This window comes from Ascaphus truei, chromosome 4 (genome assembly GCF_040206685.1).
Source record: "Ascaphus truei isolate aAscTru1 chromosome 4, aAscTru1.hap1, whole genome shotgun sequence".
NCBI lineage: Eukaryota > Metazoa > Chordata > Amphibia > Anura > Ascaphidae > Ascaphus > Ascaphus truei.
The window spans coordinates 201,451,819-201,471,144 of NC_134486.1; the positions used below are offsets into that span (position 1 = coordinate 201,451,819).

The 19,326-nt window shown below is 41.3% G+C and overlaps 1 protein-coding gene across 6 annotated transcripts in view; it reads right to left on the reverse strand.

Moving 5' to 3' along the window:
- MAP3K4 (mitogen-activated protein kinase kinase kinase 4) overlaps window positions 1-19,326 on the reverse strand; it is a 188,216-nt gene that overhangs the window by 75,309 nt on the left and 93,581 nt on the right. For all 6 annotated transcript variants that reach the window (XM_075596742.1, XM_075596747.1, XM_075596743.1 and 3 more), the window contains 3 exons: window positions 9,789-11,185; window positions 2,946-3,203; window positions 2,483-2,629 (listed from right to left, as the gene is read on the reverse strand). In XM_075596742.1, the coding sequence (XP_075452857.1) occupies window positions 2,483-2,629; window positions 2,946-3,203; window positions 9,789-11,185 (1,802 nt within the window). The remainder of the gene's footprint in view (window positions 1-2,482; window positions 2,630-2,945; window positions 3,204-9,788; window positions 11,186-19,326) is intronic.

The following is a 19,326-nucleotide window of genomic DNA, read 5'->3' on the forward strand; positions in this document are numbered from 1 at the left end:
AAAGGCGCACTACAGGTTGCAGGTTATGGTTGTTTTATTTTTTTAGTTATAGGATTGAAGCAGGGGGTCTCTGTAGCTGCTCCAGCTGAATTGTGTTGTTTGCTTGGAGTGCCAGATGCTCTCTCTCTTGATAGATAGATAGATATAGATAGATATATCTATATATTTGCCAGGACGCAAGATGCAAAACCTGCGCAGTGTTCCACATAGCAGACACAATACACATGCCACACAGGAATCTGTAGCACAAAATCAGAGGAAGGTTGACCTGTTCCTCCAGCAATGTTGTGTACCTCATGTGCATGAAATGCCCAGGGGGGAGCTGCTACTACACATAGGTGAGACGGGGCAGGGGCTAAACAAGAGAATGAATATGCATCGCCACAGCATCACACGCGAAACGAGACAGTCCTGTCGGCGAACATTTCTCTGACTGGCCATAAGATGAACGATCTGAAGGTGGCTATACTCAAAGGTAATCTTAGAACACCGAAAGAGAATGCAAATTTATGCAACTGTTCGGGACACTTAGCGGTGGCCTAAACCGAGACCGAAGTTTCATGAGTCATTACTGACACAAGTGAACTGTCTTCCCTTGAGTGCTAAAGGCCATGTCTATACATACTGCGCAATAAGAATGCACACACAGCTGTCTCCTGCACATACAAATATACTATGTAATTCCATCCCTATAGACCAATAGGGACCACATAGTATCTAGACACACACTAATAGTAATGCAACACCCTCTTACATTTCCACACCTACTCACATCACTATATACATGTCCACTCCACACACACACACCTTTTGTAAAGTGCTTTATACTCTGTGGGCACCTTAAAAATGTATATTTCCATACACATACACATACACATACACATACACACACACACACACACACACACACCTCGTCATAAAACACATACTGCACAGGGGGGAGGGAAAAGCTTCAATCACAGATCACATTCCAGTATGCACTGTTTTAAAGTAAAAAAAACTTTTTTTTGCTTCATTCATTGTAACACCGCTGGAAAAAGAGATCAGTGAATCTCGAAAGCTCGCACAGATAAAAGCATTTTGTTAGCCATAGAACGGTATTGTCTATACGTTTTTGATAGATATATATATAGCAAAAAGAAGATAACACAGCACACAACTCGTAGTGTAATCAATTAAATATATTCTGATAGAAGTGAAGGTGGGTATAAATGCACGTTCAAAAAGATATTTAGCTTAGGCAATACAGGAAATTTTGGCACGTTACCAACGGGATTCAGCATCCGTCCAGACTGCACCAGTACTCAGGATCCACCAGCAGTAAAAGTAGCTTATCAAGGCTCCAGATGTTGTCTGTCTCACTGAACCTCAGTTCCGAAGGGGAAAGAGAAATCAAGTCCTCTATTTGGAACACAGCCTCCGCTGCCGACTAGGACTATTACCCTCCGGTTCGTCCGTCGGTGATCCGTATTGTTTGCCAGCTGCAGCGCTAAGTCTCACATGTGGACGGATGCTAAATCCCGTTGGTAACGTACCAAAATTCATGTATTGCCTAAACTAAATATCTTTTTGTACATGCATTTATAACCACCTTCACTTCTATCACAATATATTTAATAGATTACACTACGAGTTGTGCGCTGTGTTTTCTTCTTTTTGTATACTAGGTCTGTGGGGTGCTGAGCCATCCAACATTATACAGCAGCAGACTCGAAATATTCATTTTTAAGGTTTTTTCCTTATCCTACTTTTTCCCTAATATCACTTTTTTTTGGTTGTTTATATAGTAATTGACTTATTTAACACTATTGGTTTAAAGGTAACATTGAGTAAATCACCTACACTTTTATGGTGGGTTGAAGGTTTAATAATTTTATACCATTAGTAGCGCTGATTACTGTATGCTCATTTGCATGTCTTACACAGGTCTGCAACCCTGCCTTTCACCATTATCACCCAGCACACAGTGCTTCCACTGCAGCAAGTGATTCTGGGAAATTACATGCAAATGAGCACAGTGACACCTTTTGCTTCAAAACCATAACACATGGTCCCCTATACGCTTATGCTTGCTAATATACATCTATATCTAAATGTAAATAGGTTTCCATACATTTGTTTAGCTACTTTTTACCTTCAACTATTAGTGGCACTAAACGTCAACTAAACAAACAGATGTAACATTCGTCAGTCTATTTACGCGGTGGTCTATTGTTATTATGCTGTGCACAAATTACAAGTGATAGAGTCTGATATCCCGAGGTATACGGTGATATGGTGTGTTGCAGATGTAGCCAACGTTATTGCTCCCGCGGGTGAAATAGTATGTTAGCCCAGCACATTTCTCACGCATGGCTGATTGAAGACAATGGCTGTTGCTCCCGCCGGCACAGGAGTAACAATGAGTGTTAACGTTGGCTGTATATTTGTAGCTAATGTTTCTGCCTCCCTCTGCAAGTTGCCTTTCTCATGTTACACTTACCATTAACATTTTGTGCAGGTCTTCCTCAAAGGCATCAATGTTGCAGTGAAGCTTCTGCAAGTCGTCCAATACCTCCCGCAGCATGAACTGATAGTATTGCTTCATCAGAAGTCCTCCCTTCAGCACTTCCTTACACTCCCTTACTAGCTACATTGGAAAGACAACATGGAATTAGTACTCACAATAGAGACAATTAAACCAGGCAGAGGATGCTGAGAAAAACAGTGCGTCTTATATATAAATACCAGGTTTAATTGATACTTTTATTAGAAGTAATATGGTTGGCCATATAAATGTAACCAATAACAAAATAAAATGATAACTTTTAAGACTTCCCAGTTCACTTCATTAGTAGATAGGAACAGGGTGCAATCCAAAAGTGTCCCTGTTATGTGGTTAACAAAAGGTCACAAATGCCCCTTACTATACAAATTATATCCACATAAAAGCATTAAACACAAACCTGCTTAATACTCAGGAGTGATGGTTCCCCAGCCGGCCTCTGTTCCAATCTCAATTTGAGACACTCGTGGATAACATTCAGAAGGACCCGGCAGAGGACCAAGAACGCAGGCTCAAAGGATGGTAAGTCCATGGACCTCAGCTCATCCCAAGACACAGGATTGCAAGTGGGCTCTGAGCTGTGCACTGAACTGGATAATTGCTTCAACAGGTCAGGCAGGTAATCCGAACACAACATGAGGTCAGGGAATTCTAAAAACTGTACCAGGTGGAGACAAAAAATACAGAGGCGATGAGAAGTCTTTTATATATATTGTTGTGACTTAAGGCCAAAACCATATGGATGCTAATTCTCGCTCACTCGGTGACATCAAACGTCAAAGAACTTTATTCGAGAAGATTTAGAGAAGACACTTTTCTTCTGATGAGACCCTATTGTGCGGTCTGCTGGACTCAAAGTCAGAATAAACCGCAGTTTTTGTCATGTAAACACGCTACTAAAGGTTTTGGTCCATTTAAGCAAAAAATATACTTTTAACCCATCAAGTGCCAACATGTCCCATGACCCGTGTGACAGATGTGACAGATGTGTTGACTTAAGGGCCATGTGATTACAGTGACCACATGACCTTTGATCCCTTCTCCCACAGATGTTAACGGAAGAAGTGGGGAAAAAATGACAATAGGAAAATTAGCAGAAAATTATACATCCCCCATACATGTCACACAGGATTTCTCTACGCTACTTTCTCCCACTGCTTCACATAACCACTACTCTTGGATTTTTATCTCCATGAGTCAAACAGTAATTTCATTTATGAATATAAACTAAATGACTATTTCAACGTCATATCAATTTACTATAAAAACAGCTCATGTGCGAGCTTAATACACAGAGACCATGTATATCACTGTACAACTCATGTAGAAAGTCCATGCAATTTTGCAGTGGTTCCCAATACCAGTCCAGTAGGACCACTAACCGTGTAGGTTTTACGTGTATCCTAACATTAGCACAGTTGGAACAATAATTTGGACTGAACCACCTGTGCTAAAGCAGGGGTATCCTTAAATCCTGCCACTGTTAGGGGTCCTTAGGGACTGGAGTTGGGAACTTCTGTTTTAGAGGAATCCGAGGAAGGGGCATATATATGTGTCTGTGTGTGTCTGTGCAATTCACTTGTAACACAAAGAACAAGTCAAAGAAAAACTGAAGGTAAAAAGTATAAGGGCCCTGGTGGAACTGTAAATTCAAGAAAAAGAAGGTAAAATACAAGCACGTACTACATAAAGTGCCAACATTGTTCTTTCAATGCATATCTTTAAAAAGATCTGTTGGAGGACAGAAACCCTGATATATGTGTGTGCGTGTCTCGGTTATTTAATTACCTGTATGTGTGTGTAATTATTTACTTTGTACATTGTGTTCTTTAACAGAGATGGGAAGATGTTTGCAGCTAAATGTCAAATCTGTAAATTACATTATTTATTCTCATTTAAATAAAACGCCTGTAGACATACTGTAATGTACTTTGATTTTTTTTTATATATATATATATATATATATATATATATATATATATATATATATATATATATATATATAAAAAATATATAAAAATATATATAACTTAAATAAAACGCCTGTAGACATAAAGTACTTTAAAAAATAATAATTATATATATATATACACACACACACACACACACACACACACACACACACACACACACACACACACGTTATGGTGGGTAAAAAAATTGACAAAAACCCTCAACAGCAAAGCATATAGCAAATGGAAATATTACTGTATGCTCATTTGTATGTCTTAGACAGGTCTGCAACCATTATCACACAGCACACAGCACTTCCACAGCAGCAAGGGATTCTGGGAAATGACATGCAAATGAGCACACAGTGCCACCTTTTGCTTCAAAACCATAAACATGGTTCCCTATAGGCTTAAGCTTGCTGCATGGTCACAGCTTTGAGCACAGCCTGGCTATGCATATTAGCCCTGGCTGCGCTCAAAGCTGTGACCATGCAGCAAGCTTAAGCCTATAGGGAACCATGTCTATGGTTTTGAAGCAAAAGGTGGCACTGTGTGCTCATTTGAATGTCATTTCCCAGAATCCCTTGCTGCAGTGAAAGTGCTGTGTGCTGGGTGATAATGGTTAAAGGCGGGATTGCAGACCTGTCTAAGACATGCAAATGAGCATAGAGTACTCTTTCCATTTGCTATATACATACACACACACACACACACACACACACACACACACACACACACACACACAACCCCTATTGAGACATGACAATGACTTAATATTTTTTTTTTTTTTTTTGTAACTCAGTTAAACCCAAAAACTTGCTAGAAGGTGCAATCTGATTTCTCTCTTTTTAACATATCGTCGTTGCAGAGGTAAAAGTCATTAACTACATTCTTTGAGTACTGAGGAAAAGGCGATAAAATAATATTTGACAGGAAAAATTCTGTATTTAAAAAGACACACACACACACACCAATCATGCGATTAGAACATGCCATATCAAAATACCTTCCTTTTTAAAACACAGAATTTTTCCTGTCAAAAATATTATTTAATCGCCTTTTCCTCAGTACTCAAAGAATGTAGTTAATGACTTTTACCTATGCGACGATGAGAGAGAGAGAGAGAGAGAGAGAGAGAGAGAGAGAGAGAGAGAGAGAGAGAGAGAGAAAGAGAAAGAGAAAGAGAAAGAGAGAGAGAGAGAGAGAGAGAGAGAGAGAGAGAGAGAGAGAGAGAGAGAGAGAGAGAGAGAGAGAGAGAGAGAGAGAGAGAGAGGCATCTTCTAGAAAGTTTTGGGTTTTAACTGATTTAGAAAAGGGGGGGGAAGGGAAACACAAATTGGTTGTGCCCCTAAAAGAATTCACTAAACTACACACAACAGATGTAAAATTTAACTTTTAATAAATTGACTTAAAACATATATTACCAGAGAGAAGTGTAACGTGAGTTAAAAATAAATTAAATTGAATATTAAATATATATCTCGTGCATTTATGTAATCTAGTGTGTATAATAGTAATAACCCAGTTAATCAACTATTAATGGTGGGGTTGCAGGCATAGGATGCAATAGGTCAGGGTGTTTGCCCCTCTGTATCAGCTGTTAGATCAGATGGTAACTATATTTTAGTCAGCGAGACCAATAAGGTAATAGAAAGAAATATAGTGATATCCAGACCTCCTAAAATGACCATATAATTAAATTATTCCGTTATTGGATCTGTCACTTGGAGTGCATAACCTGTGAATACAGGAACTAGCACTCACAGCCCCAGTGTTGATGAAACTAGACTGAATTCGCCAAGTTCTGTGATCTAAACATACTGAGACAGGAACCTAACAAAACTACATTAAAATCAGCTCCAAGTAGGAGACTGACAACATTGCACGTCCAACGCGCGTTTCCCTCCAGCAAAGGAGCTTCTCCAGGGACAAATTTGCTGGAGGGAAACGCGCGTTGGACGTGCAATGTTGTCAGTCTCCTACTTGGAGCTGATTTTAATGTAGTTTTGTTAGGTTCCTGTCTCAGTATGTTTAGATCACAGAACTTGGCGAATTCAGTCTAGTTTCATCAACACTGGGGCTGTGAGTGCTAGTTCCTGTATTCACAGGTTATGCACCTCAAGTGACAGATCCAATAACGGAATAATTTAATTATATGGTCATTTTAGGAGGCCTGGATATCACTATATTTCTTTCTATTACCTTATTGGTCTCGCTGACTATCATATAGTTACCATCTGATCTAACAGCTGATACAGAGGGGCAAACACCCTGACCTATTGCATCCTATGCCTTCAACCCCACCATTAATAGTTGATTAACTGGGTTATTACTATTATACACACTAGATGACATAGATGCACGAGATATATATTTAATATTCGATTTAATTTATTTTTAACTCACGTTACACTTCTCTCTGGTAATATATGTTTTAAGTCAATTTATTAAAAGTTACATTTTACATCTGTGGTGTGCAGTTTAGTGAATTCTTTTAGGGGCACAACCAATTTGTGTTTCCCTTTTACAATTTAGAATTTACACCAGATTTATTAAAGAAACATCTCCAATTGCTTTCCATGGGATTAAGTTGTTTTTTTGCCTCCGTTTTGAAGCCACGATACTTTGGTAAATAACCCTCTCACCTCTTCAAACTGAAAACGTACCGCTATTCGAAGAAAACAAAATGGGAGCAATGAAAACACATCCCGAGAAACAGCAGAATACAAGGTTAAGACAGATGTTACTTTCAACTTAGTCAAAATAGTCCCGAGGGTTTCTGCTTTAATAACAACAGAATATTGCTTTATCCCTTAATGAAGGACTATCCCGTTCCTTTATAATGGTCAGAGTACAGAAAGTTCTTCCTCCAGCTTTGTCTCAGTGTTACAGTATTTCCACAAAAATGCAGCATTCAGGAGCCTATTGAAAAATTGCCACATGGTAAAAGCGCTGTACACTTGGACTTAAGTTTAGAAGAGGATCACAGCTCCCAATAATGTTTTAAAGAGCCAAAAACATGTTTGCAAAACATAGCTCAACATACACCAAAAACTTTTTTGCATGCTACATTTTTTCATTTCTATCACTTTAGAATGTAGTGTCTGTTTTTATACTATTGGCTCATACATTCAGAGATCAGAGATGAATTTACACATACAGGTAAACCCCGTTATAACGCGGTCCTCGGGGTCCACCCCGAGACCACCGCGTTAGTAACGGGGTCGCGGGAAAAAATATGGCTGCCGCTTTAGCGCATATTCACCCCGCGGTGAAGGAGATGGGAGCGGGGATGTCCCTCCGGTCCCCGCTTCCCCCTGTCACCGCGTGACAGCCCGCGGTGAAGGAGATGGGAGCGGGGATGTCCCTCCGGTCCCCGCATCCCCCTGTCACCGCGTGACAGCCCGCGGTGAAGGAGATGGGAGCGGGGATGTCCCTCCGGTCCCCGCTACCCCCTGTCACCGCGTGACAGGCCGCGGTGAAGGAGATGGGAGGGGGGATGTCCCTCCGGTCCCCGCTACCCCCTGTCACCGCGTGACAGCCCGCGGTGAAGGAGATGGGAGGGGGGATGCCCCTCCGGTCCCGGCTTCCCCCTGTCACCGCGTGACAGGAGATGGGAGGGGGGATGCCCCTCCGGTCCCGGCTTCCCCCTGTCACCGCGTGACAGGAGATGGGAGGGGGGATGCCCCTCCGGTCCCGGCTTCCCCCTGTCACCGCGTGACAGGAGATGGGAGGGGGGATGCCCCTCCGGTCCCGGCTTCCCCCTGTCACCGCGTGACAGGAGATGGGAGGGGGGATGCCCCTCCGGTCCCGGCTTCACCTTCTCCCCACCGTTGTCCCCGCTGCCTGCGCAGGAGGAGGGGGGGGGAGCGGGTGCTGGTGTGTGTAAGTGTCTGTGAGTGTGTGTAAGTGTCTCTGAGTGTGTGTAAGTGTGTGAGTGTGCGTAAGTGTGTGTCAGTGTGTACCCTTACCATCTCCTTTCCCTGTGCTGCTGGTCCCCTACCTGGTCAACCCCTCTGTGTGGAGTCGGATCCTGGGGTTGTAAGTAATTGCAGGCTCCAATTAGGGACAAATAAACTGGGGCCAGCAACAGACCGGCGTATTATGGTCCTTTCCCCGCGGGGTCTCTAGGTACTTGTAGTTCAGGCTCCACTATGTTTACAACCTGTGTGTGTGCAGTGTGCAGTGTGTGTCAGTGTGAGCAGTGTGTGTGCAGTGTGTGCAGTGTGAGCAATGAGCAGTGTGTGTGCAGTGTGCAGTGTGTGCAGTGTGAGCAATGAGCAGTGTGTCAGTGTGAGCAATGAGCAGTGTGTGTGCAGTGTGTGTGTGCAGTGTGTGTGTGCAGTGTGTGTGTGCAGTGTGAGCAATGAGCAGTGTGTGTGCAGTGTGTGTAGTGTGAGCAATGAGCAGTGTGTGTGCAGTGAGTGTGTGCAGGGTGTGCAGGGTGTGCAGGGTGTGCAGTGTGCAAAAAAAAAATTAAAATTTTTTTTTTTTTAAACGGGAGCCACGGGAAAACCGCGTTATAACCGAATCGCGGTATAATGAGGCGCGTTATAACGGGGTTTACCTGTACTCTTCTGCCGAATGCAATCTACTCTTTAAGCCAAGCAGCCCCTTCCTCCCTCCCAAATGGTGACACGTTAAGCTTCTCAGCCGTGCTTCAGAACTGCACATGGAAAGAAGCAAAATGGAAAGCTTGTGCGGCCTGTCATTTGAAGACAGGAAGTTGCCACACGGTATGAGAGCAAACATTTGAAACTCTTCAGCAGATGAGCCTTTAGATGCACCCCAGTTTCATATTTTCCCTACACGCCAGGCAGAAAAAGCTCAGAGGCATTGATGTTGCTGTCACGTAAGTTGTAGGGGTGCCTCTTGTGGGGTGACTCTAATAGCTTAGTTCTAATGTAAGTTAGATCAACTTATCATTTTTCGTTCCCTGGATATTTTCAACTTTTAATGTGGCTGTCTGTATGGACCTGGACAAACCCATGATTGGGAGTATGTGCAGGGTGGAAACGCAACCATTGAACATGCAAGAAAAATTTAAGCTTTAAAGAAAGACCGTCTCCCCCTATGGAGGTAAGTACCTCTGGAAGCAGGGGGTCCCTGGAGCTGAAATTAACACCCCCAGCTTCAATCCTGTAATACATTTTTTTTATTTAAAAAAATTAAACACCTATGGCTGTTGTAAGAGAAAACCTAAAAAAATTAAATAACTGTACTGCTTTCTATGATCTCTCAATGAATAAAGCCACAAAGTACGTACATAATGAAATTAATTCAGCACTTACATCTGGTTTGTGATCGGTCATTATCAAGGCTGTGCGTGCCCTCTGAAGTGAACCGTGCATTAGCTTATGCAGTCTCAAAATCAGCTTCCGCAGGCCCATCTGCTTTAATGCTTTGTCCACAAAGGGCCTGTAGATGGAGGTTAAGCAGTGCCTACTGCAGCCGGTGTCATGGCTGCACTCAGGATTCCCCCAGCAGAAGGAGTCATCCTCAGACACCAATCTGTCCAATTTCTGTGGATAGCTGTCCACTCTCGTGAAGCAAACCTTTAACTTTCTGTTGAGGTTGTTCTCCAGATCCTTCGTGAACTCCAACATACTGCCTGCAGAGATTTGTTCCTCGCCTTCGCTCTCATCTGTGCAAGTCCCAAAGGCTCCCTCATTCGCAACTCCCCCCTGTTCCATATCGTCGTCGTCATCCTCTTCATCCTCTGGACCATTCGACGGCCGTGGCGAAGGGATTTCAAACACTGGCCAGCCAATGTCGGACAGGCTTTTGATACCTAGAACTGTTCCCATAATCCTCAGCTTGTGATTCAAGTCCTTGGTTATGTTGAGCCACAGACAGAGTGCCTGCACTCGTGCCTGAAAGTCCTTTGCCGCATATTTGTCATAATCCTTCTGGAGAGCCTGCAGAGATGGGTAAAGTGCCTCTACATATTCCAGCAGCTCCATTATCTGCTTAACCTGTTCAAACGAGATCCGCTGCCTCTGAATATGGTCGTGATAGCTTGAGTGACCCACAACATCGGCTCCGTGAGTGACCATGTACTGCCCTTCTGGCAACGTCCCATTGAGGTTGCCCCCATTGCTGACAGAGGACAACCTCCCATAATTAACTTTAAATGTTAGGATCTCATTAATGATGTCTGGGATGGCCTGGCGGGCTGTATACAGGTACAAGTCTTGGTCATTGATACTGCGACCTGCGTGCCAAGCTTGTAGCTCCAGCCAGATAAGTTCATTGGAACGATTAAACCACATGGAAGAGGTATTTTCCTGGCCCCTCTGTTCCCTCTCCTTTTTCTTGGAGACAGAAGTAAGCTTCAGCAAAAGCCGCAATGTCTCAAAGAACTTCAACCGGTCAGCCGGGCAGTCAGTCCTAGAGGTTTGCCGTGTGGTCCTAGCTATTGGAACAGGCACAGACACCGGGAGCTTGGTGTTGCTGCAGCCAAGGCTGAGGTAAGGTTTATTAAGATCAACATCAGGGATTGATTTTTTTGGCAAGGACCCGACAGAGTCCAGCATGAATGAACATTGCACGTTTTTCTTGTGATCTCGCTCAGTCGTCCTGAGCGCGGCTCTGTTCTTCTTCTCCTGTTTGTAGCTATGATCATCCACATTCTCTGTGGTTTTGCTGCTGTCTTTGTGAGGCGTCTGGTTTGGCGTAGTCATCTTCTCTAAAATTTGGACGAAGACAAAAAGATCTGAATTAGTCACTGAATGAATACAGATGCAAGTATTTAACTTTTGCACATTATGCTCTAGTTGATGGAGCGCAAGTAAAAAAAAAACAGCAAAGTACTTAGAAGTGGGACACCCCCTCTGTGTTATATAATAATATTTATTTTCTATATAGCACTGAAAGTACACAGTGCTGTATATACAATTATAGACACCCAAAATGTTTGTGTGTGTGTATGTATGTATGTATGTGGAATATATACTTAGATCATATACAATTGGTATATTGTTTCACCTATCATTAGCATCCAGTGGCAAGGGTGTTTTATGGTCAAACATTGTGTGGGTTAATATCATTAATGTTTTTTTCTCACAATATTTCAGCCATATAATTATTTTTATTGTAATTTTTATATCTCTCTCTCTCTCGTTGTGTTTTAGCATCTTATGTACTATATCATCTGCATGTAGTTACCGTTGTACTCTTTTTGAAAGAATAGGGTCATATTTGGCCAATTGAGTCACCCCATAGGCGCTGTCTATATTTGTTAAATTGTTATATCTATATCTATATTATATTATATATCAGTTATATTTCCATTTGCTATATGCTTTGCTGTGGAGGGTTTTTGTCACTTTTTTTTACTCACCATAACTTAACTAAGTATGGTAAACCCCATCCTCATTGCTTCAGCTTTGCATAGCCAGTAACCAACCCCACACTGATGAGACTCATTAAGGTCGAAACAGCTGTCTTTGGGTGGGTTTACTGGCTATGCATCTTAACCTTGGCTGTGCTTAAAGCTGTGACCATGCAGCAAGCTTAAGCCTATAGGGAACAATGTTTAAAATGGTTTTGAAGCAAAATGTGGCAGTGTGTGCTTATTTGCATGTCATTTCCCAGAATCCCTTGCTGCAGTGGAAGTGCTGTGTGATAATTGTGAAAGGCGGGGTTGCAGACCTGCCTGAGACATGTAAATGAGCATACAGTTATATTTCCATTTGATATATATATATATATACAGTGTTCGACAAACCTATACATTTGCTCGCCCCGGGCGAGTGGATTTAACCCCCGGGCGAGTAAATACTGGCCCAAGCAGCACACGTTTTGGTACTAGGTGGCGAGTAGATTTTTTGGTGATTTGTCAACGTGTGTGTGTGTGTGTGTGTGTGTGTGTGTGTGTGTGTATATATATATACATATGGAAATATTACTGTGTGCTCATTTGCATGTCCTAGACAGGTCTGCAACTCTGCCTTTCACCATTATCACCCAGCACACAGTGTTTTCACTGCAGCAAGGGATTCTGGGAAATTACATGCAAATGAGCACACAGTGCCATTTTTTGCTTCAAAACCATATAACATGGTCCTCTATAAGCTTATACTTGCTGAATTGCACAGCTTTTGAGCACCGCCTGAGTTAAAATGCATAGCCAGTAAACCCACCCAAAGACAGCTGTTTCGACCTTAATGGGTCTCATCAGTGTGAGGTTGGTTATACTGGCTTTGCAATATGAAGCTTTGGGTAGGTTCCACAACACATTAGTTAAGTTATGGTGGGTAAAAAAAAGTGGCAAAAACCCTCCACCGAATTTATTTATGTCTTGGCTGAGATACTGGAAGATACAGTAACTTGAAGGTGGTCACAAGAACAGCTGGCATTGGGATTCAAACCACGTTAGCCCATTACAAAAGCAGTGTTCCACCCCCCAATTAACTACTTCAGCCCCTACTGCATAACATTTGTTTAAGAATAGTGTGTTCAGCTTCTCCCCAGGTTCACTAAGGTTGAGATATTTTGTTTGTTTGTTTGATTTTAAACCACTAGCTTTCTTTACTGTGTATTAATACATTTGCTGTCACCAGGCACGACAACAGGAAAGGGTTAACATGCTTTTTTTGTTCTAAATTGAAAGATCCAACGTTAAAAAAGAAAAAAAATCACAAACAGTAAATATATTGTAAACGTTCTTAAATAAGGAATAGGATGTAATAATTCCCGAGTGGCAGGAAGCGGGTCAGTCTGTTAAGCAGCCATCTCTAATATCAAACAAATCACTACAATATTTGTCCAAAATAGAAGACGCCTGCAGAATTTCACTATTTAGTACTGTGTGTTGTATGATGAGAAAGGAAAATTAAAGGGTGTAGCAATTTTGAAAAAAAAATTAGTTTAGTTTGGTGGGACTGCACATCTATATTTAATTATTAATATGTAGTACACAGTAAAAAGGGAATCATTCTAATGCATGCACAAAAATATGTTGGTTAGATAGCAAAATTATAGTCAATATCAGGCCCAGCACAAAATATGCAAAACATCAATACAATTTATGTGTATAGTAAAGCAATCAAATATCCCAAAAATGTTGGCCTAACAGACACTCAAAAACATTAGCTTTGTTCATGAACAGTTTAGAGAACCCTGTTGGTTAGTCCTATTATGTTGAACAGCAGCAGCAGCAGCATCGGGGAAAAAAAAGAAAAGCCATAGGTTTGCTGGTCTACATGACATTTTCTCAGAAGAAATTATTAAGTATATCAAGTGTCACAGATCATTCCTTTTCCCCTTTTTTTGGGGTCTCTGGAAGCGAATGTGTTATGATATACGGTATGTGCATGGGTCTCTTTTTATAGTGTAGAATTTTACAAACTATATTAGCTAACGCATATTGCAGATGTGTTGTGGCAGGATTTGTGGGACCCTGAGACACGTGACTTGTTCCGAGATGATGTTGTCCATAAGCTTTCAAACACATCCTCCATGTGATAAGAAAAGATATCCGAGGTGTCACATGCTCATGTACAACATCAATGCAGCTAATTAAACATAGCGTTGGCAGCACACAAACGTATCACAATATACACAGGATTCTAGTCATTACATTTGCAAAGTGGGCCACCACCTTTTTTTTGTCCACCCGTCTCCCTATCCCTGCATGTCCGTCATTCTCCAAGGCTTTTTCCCAGCAAGAGTGTTCCAGAGACAATAAAAACGCAGCCAGTTTGGCACACCACCTGACGTCAGGAGAACCCTTCTGATGTCACAGGAACATCTATAGCAGAGAAACTACATCCCAGACGGGAAAGGTTCCCACATTTGGTACTTTAGCCTGAAGGATCTCCCGCAACTCTAACACTCCTCGAACCACTACTCAGTATCTTGGGTCTGTTCTTGACATCACAGCAGACAGCAGTGTCTTAGAAAAACCCTCTGACATCATGGGATGCTACCCTATGTCACAGGAATGACTTGACACACCCACCGCTACTCTGTGTTTATTGGAAGAGGGGAACTTTGTATACACATTTGTATGTTAATTCAGAAACATGTCCTCCCCCTATTTAAACAAAATCAGTGTCCTTAATTCTGTTGCAATACTAGGTAACAATTATAAAAGTAACATGCAAAAGACCCAGACAATACATACATATCCATTGTTGATAAATGGGTAGTTTGTCTCAGATTTCTAATATTTTGGATGAATACACACACACACACACACACAGAATTGCTGCTATTTACCAAAAAAAATGTTCAAAACATAAACAGATTTCCGACAGATATGTAGATTTTTTTTCTATCTTGTGGATGCTGAAATATTGGGCAATGGGAGGCTGTACAAAATACACACTGATTTAACGCAATATGAACACACATGTTGACTGTCAACTCTGCATAGTACTTTTTGATTTTAAATACAGTATACCAATAAATTGTTCAGGGGTGTAAAAAAAATAATAATATATGTTTTGTTATTTATTGAACGTATTATAATTGTTAGCATTAAAAATACATCAATAAAAACAGAGCATGTTGTAACAATTATTTGTCTATTCTACATATAAAACCTTTCTGTGCTCTGTATGGCGATTGTAGTCTTTCGGGAGAACTGCAATATTTACTTGTATTTATATTCGGCAGAAAAATATAATTTCTTACACAAACTGTATACGTAGACCAAAGTATTCAGGTGAAATTAAAAATTAGTGTTGAATATTAAAATAACTGTGGCGTGATTTTCAGAAAATCTTTTGGGAGGAGTTGCTTTTTAAGTTGCCAGTGAAAATGTTAAATCACTGAAGGGCAAGCCGACTGTCAAAAGCTCTGACTCATGCTCATTTAATTAAGCCTTCACCTGTTACACTGCACCATTACGTGTTACCTGGCATTTTCTAGAAGTAGGACAATCAGTTTTTTTTCCATGCCCTCATGTCTGTGCATCAGCAGAATTACACTTCCTCTGAGCTTCATAGCATATTGAATGGGATCAACTCAATAACCTCAGAAGGAGAGGGGGTGTAGTGGTTAAGAAGACTGTTTTGAATACACCCACGTTTGAATGTTCAATTTCAGCCTCTGACATGATCAGTTTGCAGGCTCCAAAAATTAGACTAACATCATGGATTGTAATGTTGTACTGTGCTCAATACTATATGAAAAAGTTTCATGATTTTGAAGAATAATATGTAAATAATCAGGTGCTCAAGAGAAACATTTACCTCTTCAGGATATGTGGTTCTAAAATAACCTGTCACTTTATTCATTAAAAAGCAGCATTCCTGGCGACACTTTAAAAATAAAAAAATGATTATTTTTGTTTTAATACAGTATATGCTGCATTTGATTACCTTGAATGAAAACTAATTACCTAAGCTGACGATCGATCCGTTCTCCCGAGATCGACCCGTTCTACTGGGATCAATCGGCGAATATCCTGCTTTCTGGGTTCACCTAATGGCCGCCTTTCAATCTATCCTTCAGCCAGTGGAGCGCATTAACTACAATATAGCCTTATATTATTACTGGAAATAATGTCTATTGTTACAGCTTTCAACTTAGCCACAGTCTCCTGCTGGGAGCACTGCAACACTTTCCTGTTTGTGATCATGCATTTGTTGCTAACCACTTAGGCCGTGATTACACACAAAAACGCATGCAATTGCGTGTAGCGGCGCCAAAACAAGGTAGCTTACATCCAATGCAAGTGATTATACCGCAAGCAACATCGCAGCGCGCCATACTGCAATGCGTACTGCTCGGGAAGAGACTGAGAAATGTGTTTTTTCCTCGAGACGTCCGCGTCAGGTGAGCGGTTCAGCCAATGAGGGCGAACCGCTCAATGCCACGCCTCCAATCCTCCTCTGCTCTCCCTCCACGGTATAAATCAAGATGCTGCTCGGTGCCAGCACTGGGTGACGTCACAGAAGAGTGCTACCGCCTTGCAGAACTTGGTATAATCAAGGCCTTACTCTGATGGGCTCAAAAAGATGTGTGCCAGAGCCTGCTATAGCAACCACAGGAAAAGATGCTCAGTATATTTTTTTTTAAAAACTCATTAAAAATGGCATTAAGAGTAAGACCAAGAAAAATGGAGAAAGAACTGATTTATTAAAAAAAATAATAGGATTTGGAATGTTTTTCTGCTTTACGGAAAATAAAATAGTAGTTGGAAACATACAGTACAGTAGGCAGCCCATGAATAAAGGGACCTGTGATGGAGATGTCCAGAATGTATTGCATTGAAAGGCCTGCATTCTTCCATAAAACCTCAGAGGGGTCAAAAGGGGTTTGCAAGTATGTAACAACCTATGACTACTGCCTGCAGTTAACTAATGTGTTCCATGACTTCAGCTTTTACTTATCTTGGTGCCCTGTTTGCAGCGATGTAAATATGCCAAATTAACATCCCGACGAGATGGAAGTGTGCCACTCTCCCCAGATGTTTTCCAAAATGAATTAGTTATATCCTGTTTCTGGGCTGCAACACCATGATCCAGACTCATAGGAAATGTAGCTAAAGTTCAGTTCCATATAAACAAGTCCGAGTACTCAACCATGTAAGAACACCAGACAAGTGACTAACTTAAAAGCAACATAACCAATACAACAGGCTATACCATGCATGCAGCTTCTGCTACAAGTTAAAGACTCCTACTGAACTCTGGAAAGAATACAACAGTAAAAACATGTTTGCACTGATCAGAGCCAAGGTATAAAAAAAGTTCTAAAAGCCATCCTTTTTAAAAGCCCATACAATAAAAAGAACATTAATGTTTTTTTTTTTTTTAATTTGTTCTGAAAATAGATTTGTTGCAGGTTGTGGCGCCTTTTAACAGACCAACACGAGAGTTCTTTGTACATGAAACAGTAGAGTACAATCACAGGTGTGCTGCAGCGTTCTCACTACACTCGCAGAAGAGTACTGTGGGGGGTTTCAAAGCTCTGTGCACTAATCTACTTCTAATCTAGAATATGACTACACTTAGTCTCTCACATGTGAATGGAGAGGAACTCTTCTCCAGCAGAGGAAAGTGGCTTTGCAGCATTTGAATAAGGGTCTTAGACAGTGAAAATCACTTAACGCAAGTGGCAACTCCTTGTGACCTTGGACAAGTCACTTAACTTGCATGTGTCTCATGTAATAAAATTGGATACAGAGCAAGGACACACAGTGCCTGAAACTTTTTATGTACAGTGCTACATACACAGTCAGCGTTAGATGAGAAAATAAATATATTATTATTGCTACATCACAGCATTCTTTGTTGCTGTAATGTTAAAAAACTAACAGCCCCAGTGAGCTCAGAACCCAAATCCACCACATCACATATACAGTATATTGTATCAAAATAGAGCTACTAGGATCGTGACCTCATATATACAACAAAAGACAAAAAGTATATGATCCAATAAATGAATGAATGAATGATGGAATGACGTCGCTAACAACCCTAGCGCAGATCTCCAAGTGCTGAGCAGGATCCTTGTTGTAGTGCTGAGCATAAAGTTGTACTGTAGTGTAATCTAGTGTGCTATTGTCTGGTAGTAAAAACATTTTTTCTGCACATTTAATGTAGTGTTTTTTCCCCAAATACAGAATTTTAAAATTAAATGAAAAGTGCATCTTAGGCCTCGTTCAGGGTGCTGGCTTCGGGGGCAGGGCGTGCTGCCGTGAGCAACAAAGTATTCAATTTGAATACTTGTTGTCAGGGTAGCTACTGGCCTGCCTCCGAAGCCAGGAGTTGCTGCTGACGACAGCTTCAGTAAACGAAAATTTCGTTTCTTGGAGCTGAAGCAGCGTCACAGGGACCAAGGCAGCCAATGAAATCATTCTTCAGAATGATTTCATGACTGCAGCTTGGATACTTTACCCTGCGTCTGTAGCCCCGCCCCCTCCCCAACGCTGAAAAGTTTGCTGGGGGATAATCACATGTCGCCCAGCAAACTCCCAGCACTGCCTGCCTCCCGCCCTCCCTCCGAGTCCTCAGCTGGCAGCCTGAACGAGCCCTTAGAATCGAGGAAATACGGTATTATTATTACTACATCACAGCATTCCTGGTTTGCTGTAATGTTAGCCAAATATGTGACTGAACATATACGGACAGTCGTTTACACCGGCAAATGTTTTCCATTAAGTCAACTTTCCTGGTGCATTATTATGGCGCTTGACTGTTCCAGGATGCAATAAATAATATGCAGAATCAAATGTTAGCTTGGAAAAACAACTACTCTACCTTAACAATTCAAAACAAATCAACGTGTTTCTATGTATTCTGAGAACTGCCTACAATGAGCAGAAGAGGTTGGGGTGAAACAATAGAATTGCTTAGTCACATCTGTCAATACAAGAAAGAAAAAAAAAAAAAGAAACTGCTTGACTATACAATGGCCGCAAATATTCATTATGGCAAATGTTACAATTCAGGATGAGCAATGAAGTGAATAAGTACTGTAAAGTTACAGACATGCACAAACAGATACCTGAAAGTTACCACAGCAATTACTACAATATCTGGTTTCATGCGACAGAGAACAATTGCATTCTTTTAACATTCCTACAAAAACAGGTTAACATAAAAGCCGTAGCAGGTTAAAGATAAATGTAGAAATACAAATATGACCCTTTCCTTTTAGAAAATGTGTGTCTGTGTCTGTGTGTGTGTGTGTGTGTGTGTGTGTGTGTGTGTGTGTGTGTGTGTGTGTGTGTGTGTGTGTGTGTGTGTGTGTGTGTGTGTGTGTGTGTGTGTGTCTGTGTGTGTCTGTGTGTGTCTGTGTGTGTCTGTGTGTGTGTGTCTGTGTGTCTGTGTGTCTGTGTGTCTGTGTGTGTGTGTCTGTGTGTGTGTGTGT